Source organism: Chiloscyllium punctatum, chromosome 49 (assembly GCF_047496795.1).
Source record: "Chiloscyllium punctatum isolate Juve2018m chromosome 49, sChiPun1.3, whole genome shotgun sequence".
Lineage (NCBI taxonomy): Eukaryota > Metazoa > Chordata > Chondrichthyes > Orectolobiformes > Hemiscylliidae > Chiloscyllium > Chiloscyllium punctatum.
In genome coordinates, this window is record NC_092787.1 from 25422090 (window position 1) to 25440575 (window position 18486).

Consider the following 18486-nt stretch of genomic DNA (forward strand, 5'->3'; position numbering starts at 1 on the left):
TCACATTCCCAGCAACGTCCTGGTAAATCTCTTCTGAGCCCTCTCCAGCTTAATAATATCCTTCTGATTACAGGCAGACCAAAACTGGGCACAGTATTCCAGAAGAGGCCTCACCAATATCCTGTACAACCTCAACATGACTTCCCAACTCCTAAAAGTCTGAGCAATGAAGACAATGTGTGATAGGATTTAAAGATATAGATGGGGCTTGATTCATTTACTAGGACACAACATCATACATGGCAAAATTAATGACCTCTCTCCACCCAGGTTGGATTTGAGTATGAGAGGCTTTATGTTTTCATATCAGAAATTTGGAGATTGCTTCAAATGATTGTCTTTATGTTTTCATGGCATGTGGGTGTTGCTGGTTAGTCCAGCATATTTTACCCATCCCTAATTACCCTTGACTTTGGGGTAGTTAAGCGTCAGTGGATATTGAAGGTGGTGGAGGAGGTAGGTGTTGAAGGTGGCGCCAGTTAGGATGTGCGCAACTCCTCAGTTGGAGGTCCGTTATCACACTGGGGGTTTGGGGGAAGGTTGTTGATCTCGGGAGGGGGGAGGGGGGGTAAATGTTTGTTTGAGCATATAGTTAACAAAACCGGGACTGACGTCATTTCTCTCCTCCTCCTCCTCCCCCCGCCTCCAGGTGCCCGAATCGAGGAATTCCTGTATGAAAAGCTTGACCGTAAGATTCCCTCCCGGATCACCAACGGCGAATTGTTAGGGCAGTACATGATCGAAGCCGCCAGTGAATTCGGTCCGGGCACTCCTTACGGTGAGATATTTTGGGCAGTTTGTTTGGAAAGTATATTGGCCGAGTGGGCAGGTATCTGTCTGGAGCAGCTCCTTGTTGTGCCAGGGTCAGTTCCAGCTTGGCGGGTCGCACACTTCTCTCCGAGTCTCACAGCACGGAAACAGGCCCTTCGACCCAACCAGTCCATGCTGAACGTAATCCCAAATCAAACAGGTCCCACCTGCCTGCTCCTGGCCCATATCCCTCCAAACCTTACCTTTCCTATCCATGTATTGATCCAAATGTCCTTGAAACGTTGTAATTGCATCCACATCCACCGCTTCCTCTGGCAGTTCATTCCACATGTGAACCACTCTCTGTGTAAATTATTTGTCCCTCATTTCTTTTTTTTTTTGAAAAATCGCTCACTTTTCGCCTTAAAAATGTGTGTCCTAGTGTTAGTCCTCTCCTGGGGAGAGGACAAATACTCTGAACTCTATCCATACCCCTCATTATTTGATAAACTTCTGTCAGGTCAAGGTTTCAGCTTCAAATCCCTCTTGTGCAGTGGATGCCAAGGCTGGTGCAGTCTCCGAGGAGTGCTGCATTGTTGCAGGTTGTGCTGTCTTTCCGATGTGATGTTTGAGCGGAAGGGAAGCTGATCGATGGTCGCATTGCTGTGTGTGGGAGCTTGCTGTGAGCAAGTGCTTGGAAACGGTTCATTGATTGTCGACAGGGGGCCTGTGGGGCAGAATGGCCTGAATCCTGTGTAGCTCTCCCTTTACCAACCTCCCAAAGGCCAGTTACAGAGTCACAGTCCCCTTGGGTAGGCATCTAGAGGTGACTCTATCAGGGCCCACTATCTGACAGGGAACGCTTGAGGCTACACTTGCTGAGCTCAGAGAGGTGTGGGCTGGAATGGGAAGCTGTTGGTTTTGAAATGAGCTAGTCCTGGCCGTCTGGGGAATGATGTTCCAATATTGAAGCGAGAGACCTCTGTCTGTGCCAGGCAGCGATCCAGACAGATTGTTCAAGTCGGGATTCGAGCGCTTATTAACATTCTTCTCAGACGACCAATTAGTTTACAGCCCATTTTACAAATTGAGTAATGTCGTTAGGAAAGCCATAATCTCTGACTCATTAACCTCCCCAATGGTAAACAGTGTGATGTCACACCACTGAGTAACTTTGCTCTGCTCCCATCAATAATGGGAAGTGCTTTATTTTATGTTGTGAACTTTCCAATCTGCTGGCATCATGCTACTCAGCCCCTGGATAATTCCCGATTGTTGGAATGCTGGAACATGGGATCTGTTATTCTTACAGCCATTGTCTGAGAGGGTCAGCTGGCTATTTGGCTTTGGAAGGCATTTTAACAGGCCTGACATTGACCATCACCATGGAAACCCCACCATCTTAGAGGCTACGGTGGGGTGTCCCTTCACCACTGACGACATCAGGGAGTAGTTAACATGACTGATCTCCCCTCACCCACACCTCACAGAGCTCCCATCACTCAGGAGAACTTGGAAAAACTCTTTACCCACCTGAGACAACAGATTGGACTTTAATTAATTGTCTCATGTCTGAAGGTGCGGCACTCCCTCAGCACTGACCCTCTGACAGTGCCCACTCCCTCAGCACTGACCCTCCGACAGTGCAGCACTCCCTCAGCACTGACCCTCCGACAGTGCAGCACTCCCTCAGCACTGACCCTCCGACAGTGCGGCGCTCCCTCAGCACTGACCCTCCGACAGTGCGGCGCTCCCTCAGCACTGACCCTCCGACAGTGCGGCGCTCCCTCAGCACTGACCCTCCGACAGTGCGGCGCTCCCTCAGCACTGACCCTCCGACAGTGCAGCGCTCCCTCAGCACTGCATGATGAGGTGTCAGTCTGGATTATGTTCTCAGTGGGACTGTGACCCAGTGGGTCCAGGAGTCTGAGCACTTTCCATGGAAGTGCAGAATTGGCATGTGGGAGTGTTGGACAGAGAGTCTCTGTCTGGTGTCAAGGCTGCCTGGGGGATGAGATTGAGTGTATAAACATTGCGTTCCTTACCCATTACCCAAGCAGCTGGGACACAGTCCTCAGTGCCAGAGCTCAAGGGTAAGCTGCAGTGTTCTGACTGAGGGCAGTTGCCCCCGATAGGGGGTTGTGAGGGACAGGCAAGGGGCTGTATTACTCTGAATGTGGTATGGCCAGGCTGGGCTGGACCGTCAGCAGGGTGGGGTCGGGCTGAGGGACTGAGACTCACACCTCACACCTCACTGGGCCAGCTCCCTCCTTTGCTGTGAGGCCACAGTTGAGCTGAACTGGCGTTGCTCCTTGTTGGATACAGTGTATGTGTTTAAAACATCACGTCAAAGAGTCAGGCAGCACGGAAACAGACCCTTCGCTCCAACTCATCCATGCTGACCAGGTATTGTAAATTAATCTAGTCCCATTTGCCAGCATTTGGCCCATATCCCTGTGAACACTTCCTATTTAAAATGGTGCCAGGCATTCCAAAACCTGTCCTCACACAATGACAACATTCCTTGGGGCACTGGTCACTGGTCAAGGGATCGGAGGTCATTCCCCACAGATTAAATGTCATTGACCTCAGGGATTGCGGACACTGGCCTGGGGGTCAGAGGTCACTGGCTTTGAGTTGGGGCTCACTGTGTGGGGAAGGGTCAGAGGTCACTGGTTGGCAAAGGGGTGGGTGTGAGGGAGGTCAGAAGTCCTTGGTCTAGGGTCAAAGGTCACTGTTTCGCTGTTACAGTTCTGGGGTCTGAAGTCAGTGACCTGGGGGTTTGGTGGGGGGAGGGGGGTCAGAGGTCACTGTGCAGGTGGCAGGAGAGGTCTGAGGTCAGTGGCCTGGGGGTTTGGTGGGGGGGTCAGCGGTCACTGTGCAGGGGGAGGAGAGGTCTGAGGTCAGTGGCCTGGGGTTTGACTGTGTGTGGCCTGTAAGCTCAGAGTCACCTCCATGTCCCATTAAGGAAAATTTGCATTGAAACAATTGGTAATGACGGACCCTGGGATGGTGGGATAGAATTCCCCATTTGTCTTGCTGTTCACTCCAGAGAGAGATGGAAGTCTCATGTGTTTCCAGAATCTATTCTGTCCTTTTTGTTCTTTTATCTTCAGGTTAAACTGAAAGCTACAAACAGAATATTACACTTTCACATTTTAGTTTATTCATCGTGTCATCTCCACCTTGAATTATTAATTCCTGTCTTGACTTTGTTATGGCAGTCCCGATGTCAGTTCCCCAAGGTACTGTTATTAATAACTGCTGTAAGAATTCAGGACAGGAATCGGTGGATGGAAACTGCCTGGAGCTGTCAGAGCTTTAACGCAATGTGGACACAGGACAAAACCCACTATGATGGATTTCTCGCTCTACTTCACACTCGGGCTCCCTCACACCCCCGCTCCCCTCACACCCCCGCTCCCCTCACACCCCCGCTCCCCTCACACCCCCGCTCCCCTCACACCCCCGCTCCCCTCACACCCCCGCTCCCCTCACACCCCCGCTCCCCTCACACCCCCGCTCCCCTCACACCCCCGCTCCCCTCACACCCCCGCTCCCCTCACACCCCCGCTCCCCTCACACCCCCGCTCCCCTCACACCCCCGCTCCCCTCACACCCCCGCTCCCCTCACACCCCCGCTCCCCTCACACCCCCGCTCCCCTCACACCCCCGCTCCCCTCACACCCCCGCTCCCCTCTCTCATTCTCACTTTTTCTCTCTGTTTCCCTCCCTTCTGACTTTCTCTCTCACTCCTTCCCTATCTCACTCTCTCACTGTCTGTCTCCTTCTTCCAGACCCTCTCTGATCCCTATCTCTCTCCTTCACCATCTTGTTCTCTTTTGTTTTTACTCTCCTCTCTTGTTCTCTTTTTGTTCCCCTCTTTCTTTCAGACGGTCTGCAGTCTCTCTCTCTCTCTCTCAGTGCTCGTGTTCTTACTCTCCTCTCTCCCTCCCATCTCTCTGTCTCCCTGTGTCTCTACTTGCTCCTTTCTGGGCCTGGCTCTTTATTTGGCAGGGACTGAGGGGAACACTACCCTGGTCCTCCCTGGTCCTCCCCTCTCTGTGCCTCAGCGGCAGTGAGGGAGACTCAGGAACTGCCCATGGAGGGAGCCCTGACCCCTCACCATGCGAGTTCTTCGATTGAAAATCCTCTTACTGCCTGCCCGGTGATCACTAAGGATAGGAACAGGAAGAGGCCATTCAGCCCCTCGAGCCAGTTCTGCTCCTCAATGACATCAAAACTGTCAGCCCCTTCACTATCGATCCCTTCATATTTTTGAATAATTTCTGTTCAGGTAACAACAGGTCTTTGTGGAAGAGAGTTCTATATTTCCGCCATCCTTTCGGGTTTCTCAATTACGCTCCTGGAAGGTCTGGACCTAACTTGTAGATAATGTCTGAACACAAGAAAATGGTTTTCTCTCTCTCTCTGTCTGTCTCTATCTCTCTCTCTCTTTTTCTCTCTCTGTTTCTCTCTCTCTGTCTGTCTGTCTCTCTCTGTTTTTCTCTCTCTCTGTTTCTCTCTCTCTGTCTGTCTGTCTCTCTCTCTGTTTCTCTCTCTCTGTCTGTCTGTCTCTCTCTCTGTTTCTCTCTCTCTCTCTGTCTGTCTGTCTGTCTCTCTCTCTCTCTGTCTCTCTCTCTCTCTGTTTCTCTCTCTCTCTGTCTGTCTGTCTGTCTGTCTCTCTCTCTGTTTTTTTTCTCTCTCTCTGTTTCTCTCTGTCTGTCTCTTTCTCTCTGTCTCTCTCTCTCTCTCTGTTTCTCTCTCTCTCTCTGTTTCTCTCTCTCTCTCTCTCTGTCTGTCTCTGTCTGTCTGTCTGTCTGTCTGTCTGTCTCTCTCTCTCTATCTATCTCTCTCTCTTTCTCTCTGTTTTTCTCTCTCTGTCTTTCTTTCTATCTCTCTTTGCATCTATCCCATCTGTTCCTTTTAATAACATATTTTGAAAACCAACCTGGATCTGGATGGGATGCTCTTCGGAAGGGCATGTGTGGACCTAATGGGCTGAATGGCCTCTCTCCACCCTGTAGGAATTCTGTGAAAGTACTGCAGCATGGCAGACAGGGTCTTGGTTTAATTCTCAAATGAGGGAGTATTTTGACTTTGTCCTTCTCTGATTTTTTCCAGCTCTTTTAATGTTTGAAGGGGAAAGAAAACTGAAAGTTTGATGCTTGACCTGTGTCATTTTCATTAAATGGTGTCTGCAGCTTGGCCAGTTGCTATTACCAGCTCTTTGCTGAATTATTGATATCTGGGCACTTCAGGAGAGAGCAGGAAACAAATCTGAAATGATGCCAGCTTCTGCTGGCATCCATTAACCCAGGCCAGAGAGTGAATTCTGTCAAATTTGTAGTAGTTCTTGAATATTATCAGAGAGAGAGAGAGAGAGAGAGACATGTTCACAGAGCCATAGAGATGTACAGCACAAAAACAGACCCTTCAGTCCAACTCATCCACGCTGACCAGATATCCTAACCTAATCTCGTCCTATTTTCCAGCACTTGGCCCATATCCCTCCAAACCCTTCCTATTCATATACCCATCCAGGTGCCTCTTAAATGTTGTAGTTGTACCAGCCTCCACCACTTCCTCTGGCAGCTCATTCCATACACGTACCACCCTCTGTGTGAAATTTCACACATTTTTTAAGCGTGGAGTATAATGTAATAACCTGTTTCACTGACTCCTGCCTTGTCACCCACCCTTGCCATTATAACCCAGGGTTTACCAGGTAAAAAGAACCTAATTCAAATTTAACATGTACTTGACTATGAACAAATCTATAAACAAATTAACCGGAAGGATTTTTTTTTGAGTTTCTGATTGCCATGTTGTAGGAAGGATGTGATTGCAATGGAGGGATTGCAGAGGAGATTTACCAGGATGTTGCCTGGGCTGGAGCGATGAGAGACTGGAGAGGCTGGAGTTGTACCCCTTAGGACAGGGAAAGCTGGGGAGGTGGGGAGCTGACTGGGGTGTACAGAGTTTGGAGGGGCACAGGCAGAGTAGATAGGAAGAAACTTCTCCCCTTAGAGGAGTTAGTAAATCAAAATGTGGGGGCAGCAGGAAGGGGTACAGTTTTAAGGAACAGGAGGGTTAGTGGGGATTTGAGGAATAAAAGAATTCACCCAGAGGATGATGGGTATCTGGAAGACACTTCTTGAAAGTTTGGCAGAGGCAAACACTCAGCTCATTGATATGAGCATTTCAAATACCACAGTATTCCAGGCTATGGGACAAGTAAACAGGAAAGGTCTTTTCCCTGGGGTGGGGGAGTCCAGAACTAGAGGGGCATAGGTTTTAGGTAAGAGGGGAAAGAGATAAAGGGGACCTAGGGGACAACTTTTTCACACAGAGGGTGGTGTGTGTATGGAATGAGCTGCCAGAGGAAGTGGTGGAGGCTGGTACAATTACAACATTTAAAAGGCATCAGGATGGGTATATGAACAGTAAGGGTTTAGAGGGATATGGGGCAACTGCTGGCAAATGGGACTAGATTAGGTTGGGGTATCTGGTCAGCATGGATGAGTTGGACGGAAGGGTCTGTTTCCATGCTGTACATCTCTATGACTCTAAGTGCTGGAAAATGAGATCAGAATAGATGGATGTTTGATGACCAGTACAGACAATATAGGCTGAGGGGTCATCTTTCGTGTTGATTATAGTTGTGTGACTTATACATAACTATGGAGTTAATATTATTGATAGAATCCACTCATGCAAAACTGGTAAAAATATACAAATATGTGAAAGTTCCCACTGCTGCACAAACATACATTGCCAAAATGTGAATAAAAAAATATAACTTCACAGAGTATTGGATGTTAAACCTGGCCAAGTAGCTAAAAGGATGAATCAATGAAGATTCACTGATTGTATCTAGATGCTTTGTTTCTCACTGAGGTAGTTATTCTTCAGCTCTACCCCATTCCTCATGGAAGCAGTTGGAGAGATTCCAGTGGTTTCCCCAGTAGACAGTCCCTATCTGTTTGAGGGATAGGACGCTCATCCTCAGCTAACCCAGGGTTCAGATCTTCGATGGGACATTGTGTGTGTATATATAGAGAGAGAGAGAGACCTTCATCCAGAGGCTACACAGCACTGAAGATGGCACCCAGGAGGGAAACAAAACATTTATAAAATAATCAACTGCTCAGTAAACCAACCAACAACCCTGACCAGTCTCTGAACTTCAGCCAAAACCATCCTCTCTCAGGATCCTGTCCTGGAAGGTTATTTATTATTCATTTGGAACTTTACATCATTTAAATTAGGAATTTTCTGACACAAGGATGATGAAATGAAATGTTAACTCTTTTTTTTTCTCTCTCTATCTCTCTTTCTATTCTCTGTCTCTTCTCTCTCTCTCTCTCTCTCTCTGTTCTCTGTCTCTCTCTCTCATTCCGTATTCTCTGTCTGTGTCTCTGGCCCTGTCTGTCTCTCTCTCTCAATTCTCTGTCTGTGTGTGTGTGTCTCTCTATTCTCTGTCTGTCTCTCTCTATTTTCTGTCTGTGTGTGTCTCTCTCTCTATCTCTCTCTCTATTTTCTGTCTCTCATTCTATCTATTCTCTCTGTCTGTGTCTGTGTCTCTGTCTGTCTCTCCTTGTCTCTCTATTCTCTGTCTCTCTCTATTGTCTGTCTCTATGTCTCTCACTGAGTCTCCACTGCCTGACCTGCAGACTATGTTCATCATATTTTGTTTTGCTTTCAGATTTCCAGTGCCTTGAGTTATTTTGTTTTTGTATGATTGGGACTTCGAGTGTAAGTGCGTGTGTAAGCAATCGAACAATTTAACGCACATTTAAGATGGAGATGAGGAAGAGTTTCTTCCCTCAAGTGGGGAGTGTATCTGTGGAATTCCTTATCTCCGAGCTCTGTCGAGACCGGTTCATTGAGTATAGTCAGGGATGAGATGGACAGGTTTTTAATCGGGAAGGGTTATGGGGAAAAGGCAGGAAAGTGAAGTTGAGGATTATCAGATCGGCCAAGATCTCATTTCACAGTAGTCACATGACACCAGGTTATGGTTCAACACATTTATTTGGAATCACAAGCTTTTGGAGTGCTGCTCCTTCATCAGGTGAATTTCCAAACCTGTTGGACTGTAACTGGTGTCGTGTGACTTCTGACTTTGTCCACCCCAGTTCAACCCCGGCACCTCCACATCAAGGTCTCATTGACAGGTGGAGCAGGTTTGATGGGCTGAATGGCCTACATCTGTTCCTATGAGTTAATGATACAGCACAGGAGGAGGCCACTCGGCCCATTGATCTGTCAGTCAGAGCTGCCCTCCCCACATGCTGTTTTCTCCCACCCCTGCAGTTTTCTCCTTTTCAATTATTTAATCAGCTTTGAAAGTTAGAATTGCTTCCGTCATCCTTTCTAGTTTGTGACAATTTGCTGTGTTAAAACATAATTCTTTATAATTCCCCCTTGCCCTTTGCCAATCGCATAAATCTGCAAATTCTGGATCCTGAGAGTTTCTCCCTATGTACTTCATCAAAGGTCCTAGGGACTGGCTGTGTATATATTATTAATGGAGTGAGCAGCATTGTGTGAATTGGTGACATTTGGGAGGATTAATTGCTACCGTTTTATTTCACAACTAACAAAAAGGAAGTCCCTAAGGCACAGTTACTGACAGGCCGTGGCACTTCCAGCCACAGCAAGGCAGCTGCCAGACTTTGTAGAAGTGAACCTGAAGCATTTTGTTATGAAGTTGAGTTAATCTTAATTTTCCTGAGAGCACTTTGACAAAAACAATGAGTGTGTGTGTGTGTGTGAGAGAGAGAGAGAGAGAAGTTGCACCTTGTTTCATATTCTTTGTTCGATTTGAAAAATTACTCTGTTTTCCAGTTGGAGAGATTTCTCCAAAGTGTCTCCATTGTAGCCCTGACTCTGCACTGCCCAGTGTTGGAGTAGGTCTCACTGACACCAGAACCTTGTCAATTGACAGGAGGCCGCTCGGCCCCTTGAGTCTGAGGGGACTCAAGAACAACTTCCACTCATTTAGCACCCTCAACAGACATCTTAACCAGTAAAGTGTGCCTGAAGTGTATGGGAATCAAAGGAGGTATGAGGTGATAGGGACTGGGAGCAAAGGGGGTGTTCTTTAATGGCTTTTGGAGATAAGAGAGAAAGATGGAGGGATTTAAGGAGGAGAATTAGACAGAGTGGGAATGAGGCAGGTTGGGGGTAAATGATTGAATCATAGAACCCCTACAGTGTGGAAACAGGTCATTTGGCCCAACAAGTCAACACTGACCCTCTGAAAAGTATCCCACCCAGGCCCATTCCCCAACCCTATTACTCAATGTTTACCCCTGACTAAAGCACCTAACCTACACATCCCTGAACACTATGGGCAATTTAGCATGGTCGATTTGCACATCTTTGACCTGTGGGAGGAAACCGGAGCACCCAGAGGAAACCCACACTGACACGGGGAGAATGTGCAAACTCCACACAGACACTCACCCGAGGCTGGAATCAAACCCAGGTCCCTGGCGTTGGGAGGCTACAGTGCTAACCACTGAGCCACCGTGCCGCCCTATTGAGTGCTATAAACTGATGAGGGGCTGGGATAGGGTTGACAGGAAATATCTTTTCCCTTTGGCGGCGGGATCAATAACCAGGAGGCATCTATTTAAGGGAAGGGACACAGGGTTTAGAGGGATGTGAGGAATCTGGAACTCCCTACCTGTATGGGTGGGAGAGGCTGAGACCCTGATCACATCGATGAAGGATTTAGATGTGCACTGGTGATGCCAATGCTGGGAAATGGGATGGGAATAGTGAGGTGGTTGGTTTTGACTGACACAGACCTGATGGGCTGAAGGGTCTTTTTCAGTGTAGATCTCCATGACTGAGATTGATATTTGACTAATGACTGTGGAGAAATGGGAAGATGTTGGTTTTAAATGAGGCTGGAGTGAGAGGGATTGAGAGTCTGGGAAGGGGGGAGGAGTGAGGGGATTTGCAGAGGTTGGAGATAGGGAGGGAGGAGGCCACAATTAGGGTTTAAACTTGAGGCATTCGGAGACCTGGTCAGCGAACTGGAGGCAAGGGTGTGATGAGCAAGCTATTGGATGGCTTGAAGTTGGCAGATGGGGGGCCAAACCACCAGACCTTTGGAACGGTCCAATCTGGAGATAACCAGGTAATTGCTGCAAGCTATCAGAAAGTGTGTCTGTGTGTATATGTGGGTGTGTGTATATGTCTGTATATGTGGGTGTGTGTATATGTCTGTATATGTGGGTGTGTGTATATGTCTGTCTGTGTGGGTGTGTGTATATGTCTGTCTGTGTGGGTGGGTGTATATGTCTGTCTGTGTGTGGGTGTGTGTATATGTCTGTCTGTGTGTGGGTGTGTGTATGTCTGTCTGTGTGTGGGTATATGTGTGTATGTCTGTCTGTGTGTGGGTATATGTGTGTGTGTATATGTCTGTCTGTGTGTGGGTATATGTCTGTCTGTCTGTATCTGTGTATATGTGTCTGTGTATATGTGTCTGTCTGTGTCTGTGTATATGTGTCCGTCTGTGTGTGGGTGTGTGAGTGTGTGTGTCACTGATGTGGGCTCGTTGATAGGTGTGGACTCAGTTAGAGAAATACCAGTGCTTCATCTATCGGATCGTTGAACGTCTGTTACAAGAACAGAAAGTGCTGGTGAAACTCAGCAGGTCTGGCAGCGTCTGCGGAGGGAGAAACAGTTGAATTTTCAAGTCCAGTTCATCAGAACAGAGGGGAGGGAGAGGGAGTTGTTGGGATAGGGAGGAGGGGTGTGTGAGTGGGGTCTGGGCGGATGGGGCAGGAGACAGAGGAGCATTAATCCTTCTCTTTTCTGTCTCCTAACAAGACACAAACGATGCTTGGTATAAAGTGACATGACGATTTGAGTTAATGGAACACAGCATGCGTCCTATTGATTTCTCCATCAGTACCAATGAGTGTTTACATAGATTTCATCTGAGTCCAATTGGAGCTGATTATTTTTTGTTTAGTTATTCCTTTTCCAGTGCAGTGGTGCGTTCTGCGACAATGCTGTCAAACCCACTGCTACCTCATGGGATAGATGTTTGTTGGATTATACCCACTTCCTAGGACGAATGTCTCCTAGATGTTAGCTTCAAAAAGTCCCGAGTGAAAATCACTCACTGTCACACAGTCACATGGCTCCCATGTCTGACCACATTTCAGTTTGAAAATCTCATCATTGTTTTCGTGCCCTCGCCCCGTCCCTATCTCTGCAACCTTCTAGAAAGCTACAGGATCTCTGTATTCCATCAATAACACCTCTTCTGTACCCCTGCAGCTGTAGGTAGACCTATAATGCATAGGGAGAGAGTTCCAGGATTTTGACCCAGCAACAATGAGGGAACGGTGATATATTTCCAAGTCAGGATTGGGAGTGGCTTGGAGGGGAGCTTGCAGGGGGTGGTGTTCCCATGTATCTGCTGCCCTTGTCCTTCTAGATGGAAGTGGGCGTGGGTTTGGAAGGTGTTGTCTCAGGGAGCCATGGTGAATTTCTGCAGCGCGTCTTGTAGAAAGTACACTGAGTGTCGGTGCTGGAGAGAGGAGATGTTGTGGATGTGCTGCCAGTCAAGCGGGGGCTGCTTTGTCCTGGATGGTGTCGAGCTTCTTGAGTGTTGTTGGAGCTGTTCCTCCCCCCCCCCGCCCCCCCCAAGGCAAGTGGGGAATATTCCATCACACTCCTGACTTGTGCCTTGTGGACAGGCTTTGGGGAGACAGGAGGTGAGTTACTTACCCCTATCTTGCAGCTTGCTGTTATAACTGCTGTATTTACACAGAGTTAAAAATCACACAACACCAGGTTATAGTCCAACAGGTTTATTTAGAAGCACGAGCCTTTGGAGCGCTGCTCCTTTATCAGGTGATTGTGGAGAACAAGCTTATAACCTGATAAAGGAGCGTCGCTCTGAAAGCTCGTACTTCCAATTAAACCTGTTCGACTATAACCTGGTGTTGTGTGATTTTTAACTCTGTACACCCCAGTCAAACACCGGCTCCTCCAAACTGTATTTATACAGCACGTCCAGTATGGTTCAAAACACTGAAGATTGTTTGAGAGATACCTGGGTTTGAAGCAGTGACCTAGAGATACAGTTCCTTTTAGTTACACTGAAGAGGAGATGACAGGGAATTTGCAGCGGGGGGGGAGGGGGCACGGGGGGAGCTGGAATTGTTCCTACCAAAACCAAACACTTTTGTTAATGTGAACGGCTGGGTTTCTTTGTCAATCAAGACTTTTGATTTTCTATCCATTTACTGACTTGATTTGCATAATGAATTAAGTTTAGACAGCATCTGATTTAAACGATCTCCATTAGCTCTCTGAGTTTCAAAAGGTTGCTTCAAGTTGATTTAGTGCTCTGATACCTCCTTTTGCAAACATCAGCACAATTGAATGAATAATGTGGGTGTTGGGCTGGGATACACAAAGTCAGAAGTCACACAGCGCCAAGTTTAAGTCCAACAGGTTCATTTGAAATCACAAGCTTTCTGAGCGCTGTTCCTTCCTCGGGTGACATCAAGTGACAACACTTCAATAGCTTCTGATTTCAAATAAACCAGTTGGATTATAAACTGGTGTCATGTGACTTCAAACAATTGATTGAAACCTTGAGGGTGCAGGATGTGTTTGTGAGGGATTTGGTGAGGGAGTGGGTGAAACAGTCAGGAGGCAGACGTGGGGTTTACTGCTGAACAGGAAGGAAATGATAGAAGCTGTGATTTAAAACATAGTTATAGTGTTTCTCTTGGTGATATCCCTAAACTAGAACTAGAGGGCATAGGTTGAGGGTGAGAGGGGAAAGATATAAAAGGGACCTAAGGTGTAACTTTTTCAGAGGGTGGTGTGTATGGAATGAGCTGCCAATATTTAAAAGGCATCTGGATGGGTGTACGAATAGGAAGGGTTTAGAGGGATGTGGGCCAAGTGCTGGCAAATGGGATTAGATTAGGTAGGGATTAGGTCAGCATGGATGAGTTGGACTGAAGGGTCTGTTTCTATGCTGTACATCTCTATGAATCTATGACTATATACTGGCCCGGGGGTTAGTCCAGAGAAAATACACTGATTCTGGGACTGTCTTACCTGGAGGGGTTGAGTAGGTTGGGCCTGTGCTCACTGGAGTTTAGGATGAATGAAAAATTAAAGAATGCATTGAGCATGCTTGCCTTCATTGGTCAGACCTTTGAAGTACAGGAGTAGGGACATCACATTGAGGTTGTACAAGGCATTGGTGAGAAGTCTTCTGGTGTATTCAGTGCAGTCTGGTCATTCTGTTATAGGAAGGAATTAAACTGGACAGGGTTCAGAAAAGATTGACCAGGATGTTGCCAGGAACAGAGGGTTTGAGATAGAAAACTAAACGGGAAAGACTGGGACCTCTTTCACTGGAGCATAGGAAATGGAGGTTACTGCAATTTATAAAATCATGAGGGGCATAGATAAGGTCAATGACAAGGGTCTTTTCCCTAGGGGGCCAAGTTCCAAACACGAGTGCATATTTTTAAGGAGAGAGGAGAAAGATTTAAAAAGGACAATGTTTTTACACAGAGGGTGTGTGTGTGTGTGTGTGTGTGTGTGTGTGTGTGTGGAATGAACTGCCAGAGGAAGTGGTGGATGTGGGTACAGTTACAACATTTAAATGACATTTGGATAATAGAGTCATACAGTCATAGAGATGTAAAAAATGGAAACAGACCCTTTGGTCCATGCCGACCAGATATCCCAACCCAATTTAGTCCCACTTGCCAGCACGCGGCCCATATCCCTCCAAATCCTTCCTATCCATATACCCATCCAAATGCCTCTTAAATGTTGCAACTGTACCAGCCTCCACCACTTCCTCTGGCAGCTCATTCCATACCCATACCATCCTCTGCGTGAAAAAGTTGCCCCTTAGGTCTCTTTTATACCTTTCCCTTCTCACCCTAAACCTCTGCCCTCTAGTTCTGGACTCCCCGACCCCAGGGAAAAGACTTTGTCTATTTATCCTATCCATGCCCCTCGTAATTTTGTAAACCTCTATAAGGTCACCCCTCAGCCTCCGACGTTCCAGGGAAAATAGCCCCAGCCTGTTCAGCCTCTCCCTGTAGCTCAAATCCTCCAACCCTGGCAACATCCTTGTAAATCTTTTCTGAACCCTTTCAAGTTTCACAACATCTTTCCGATAGGAAGGAGACCAGAATTGCACAGAATAGAAAAGGTTTGAAGGGATTTGGGCAAAGTGCAGGCAGGGAGGTATGGTTTAGTTTGGGAACATAGTCGGCGTAGATTAGTTGGAAGGAAGGGTCTGTTTCTGTGCTGTGACTCTATCTGGAAGGGGCTTGTCAGTGGAGGTGCAGAGATGTTCCCTTGTGGGAGAGTCTGTGGCCAGCAGGCACCATCGCACAGTAATGGGCTAGCACACTGAAGATAGAGCTGAGGAGAAACTTGCTCTCTCAGAGGCTTGTGACTCTCTTTACTGCAGAAGGCCACTGAGGCTGGTTTCGGTATTTGAGGCAGAGATAGGGTTTTAATCAGGAAGGGAGTTGTGAGTCATGGGGAGCCAGCTGGGAAGTGTAGTTGAGGATTATCGGATCAACCATGATCTCATTGATTGAAGAAGCAGACTCAATGGGCTGAATGGCCTAGGTCTGCTGCTGTGTTTCCCGGTGTTATGGTGTAACACGGTGCAATAATGAATGTCCCCTCTCAGGTAGCACCCTGATCAAGGTGGGTGAGGCCCAGAGACACCTGGGAGCCGCTGACCGGGATTTCATCCAGTCTTCCATGATCAACTTCCTCACCCCACTACGGAACTTTCTGGAAGGAGATTGGAAGACCATCTCGGTGAGTTTGAAGGGATTTACCTGACGCTGCCGCACTGTAGCTGACATCAGACTGCAGACCTTCAGAAGCAGTTTTAAATATTACGGTGTCCTTGAATTTCCAACATCCTCCAACTCACAGAGGGAATACTGCACTGTCGGACAGTCAGTGCTGAAGGAGTGCCACGCTGAGGGAGTGGGCACTGTCGGAGGGTCAGTGCTGAGGGAGTGGGCACTGTCGGAGGGTCAGTGCTGAGGGAGTGGGCACTGTCGGAGGGTCAGTGCTGAGGGAGTGGGCACTGTCGGAGGGTCAGTGCTGAGGGAGTGGGCACTGTCGGAGGGTCAGTGCTGAGGGAGTGGGCACTGTCGGAGGGTCAGTGCTGAGGGAGTGGGCACTGTCGGAGGGTCAGTGCTGAGGGAGTGGGCACTGTCGGAGGGTCAGTGCTGAGGGAGTGGGCACTGTCGGAGGGTCAGTGCTGAGGGAGTGGGCACTGTCGGAGGGTCAGTGCTGAGGGAGTGGGCACTGTCGGAGGGTCAGTGCTGAGGGAGTGGGCACTGTCGGAGGGTCAGTGCTGAGGGAGTGGGCACTGTCGGAGGGTCAGTGCTGAGGGAGTGGGCACTGTCGGAGGGTCAGTGCTGAGGGAGTGGGCACTGTCGGAGGGTCAGTGCTGAGGGAGTGGGCACTGTCGGAGGGTCAGTGCTGAGGGAGTGGGCACTGTCGGAGGGTCAGTGCTGAGGGAGTGGGCACTGTCGGAGGGTCAGTGCTGAGGGAGTGGGCACTGTCGGAGGGTCAGTGCTGAGGGAGTGGGCACTGTCGGAGGGTCAGTGCTGAGGGAGTGGGCACTGTCGGAGGGTCAGTGCTGAGGGAGTGGGCACTGTCGGAGGGTCAGTGCTGAGGGAGTGGGCACTGTCGGAGGGTCAGTGCTGAGGGAGTGGGCACTGTCGGAGGGTCAGTGCTGAGGGAGTGGGCACTGTCGGAGGGTCAGCGCTGAGGGAGTGCCGCACTGTCGGAAGGACAGTGAGGAGGGGGTGCCGCACTGCTGGAGGGTCAGTGCTGAGGGAGCGGGCACAGTCGGAGGGACAGTGCTGAGGGAACGCCGCAATGTCGGTGGGTCAGTGCCGAGAGAGCAGGCACTGTCAGAGCGTCAGCGCTAAGGGAGTGGGCACTGTCGGAAGGTCAGTGCTGAGGGAGTGCCGCACTGTCAGAAAGTCAGTGCTGAGACTGGCAAGGACCAGCTACTGGAAAGTGGGAACAGAGTGGGCAGTGTAGACAAGAAGGGCTGAATGGTCTCTTTCTGTGCAATAACGTCCCTGTGATTCTAATGGCTGAAGTGTGTGATAATAAATTTGTGAGGGTGCAGTAAGGAGAGTGTTTTCTCTTTGTCTCCCTCTCTCTCTCTCTGTGTCTTGGTTTCTCTCTGTTACAGAAGGAGAGGAGACTCCTGGAAAACAGACGCCTGGACCTGGATGCGTGTAAGGCCCGGTTAAAGAAGGCGAAGGCAGCCGAGGCGAAGGCAGCAGTATGTGACTCCATTTTCAAACCCCTCTCTATAATCCGTTAACTCTCTCTGGTTTCAAAACGGCCGTCAAACCTCAAATTGCAACTGGAAACTGGAGCAAGCCATTCTTGTGCTGACCTGTTCACACTGGGAGCGTTAATGTGCTTGCATGAATGAATCAATCTCTCTCATGTCTGCCTTCATTACTAAATAACGTTCTGCTCTTTTTAACTCGGTGTCGTGAACTCAAATGTGCGCGGAGGTTTTGACTGACCAATGTTCTTTCTCTTGTCTTCTGCGCAGTGTGAGGGAGAAGTGAGTACTTGTTGATTGAACTGCTGCTTTCCCTGACCTGGTTTCCTGTAATATTCTAGTAGGATTTATATATACGGTTAAAACAAACAGTTTTGCTTCATTCACTGCCTGACGGACTGATGGGATTTGCACAGAAACAGTCCCTGCTGTGTTTGTAGGAGTGATGGGTTCACTATCCCACTCTGTGTGCGTGTCTGCTGTTAGGTTTAGTGCAGTAGCTGGAGATGTGCTGGGAACTTTTGACTCATTCAATCACTTTTGTTCCTGAATCTGCTTTTAAAATCGTTGAGACGTTCCATCCCTTTCTTTTTAGCAACTCTGAGCGTCCAGCTCCCTGTAAGTCGTTTTAAAAAAAGGTGAACCATAGATCCTCTGAGGTGGAGATGCTGGTGTTGGACTGGGGTGGACAAAGTTAAAAATCGCACAACACCAGGTTATAGCCCAACAGGTTTAATTGGAAGCACAAGCCTTCGGAGCACTGCTCCTTCATCAGGTTGTTGTGACAATCATCTGATGAAGGAGCCGCGCTCCGAAAGCTAGTGCTTCCAAATAAACCTGTTGGACTGTAGCCTGGTGTTGTGAGACTTTTAACTTCGTCGATGCTCTGTCTCAGGCTTGCTGCAGTACTCCAGGGAAACACCGGAGATGTGAGAGTGAGGACACACAGGGAGGCACTGAGATGGGTTTACTCAGTGGACAAGTGTCTTGGGTATACAGTGTCAGCCCTCTCACTCCCAGAGATTCCTTCCCCCTGACTGCAATGCTCCGAGGAAGAGTTGAGAAAAGCGCAGTCATTCCTGAGCTGAGCGATCACTTACCTCCTCCTTCTCATTCCCTCCTTTTCTCCATCCCCCGTTCTTCCTCTTGGTCTTTTTGTCTCACTAAAGCCCCCCCACCCCGTCCAAACCTGTGACCCTTTACTGAAAACACCAAATGCTGGAGATCACAGTGGGTCAGGCAGCATTCATAGAGAGAGAGAGAGAGAGAGAGAGAGAGAGAGAGAGCAAGCTAACGTTTTGAGTCTAGCCAACTCTTCATCAGAGCTGATGTGAAGTGTGGAGGGGGCAGTATTGATGAGACAGTGAGGGGGA

At 48.5% G+C, this 18486-nt stretch overlaps 1 protein-coding gene across 3 annotated transcripts in view; it reads left to right on the forward strand.

Moving 5' to 3' along the window:
• Positions 1–18486, forward strand: part of LOC140469425 (endophilin-B2) — a 99569-nt gene that overhangs the window by 57607 nt on the left and 23476 nt on the right. For all 3 annotated transcript variants that reach the window (XM_072565931.1, XM_072565930.1, XM_072565932.1), the window contains exons 3-5: positions 650–778; positions 15470–15603; positions 17009–17101. In XM_072565931.1, the coding sequence (XP_072422032.1) occupies positions 650–778; positions 15470–15603; positions 17009–17101 (356 nt within the window). The remainder of the gene's footprint in view (positions 1–649; positions 779–15469; positions 15604–17008; positions 17102–18486) is intronic.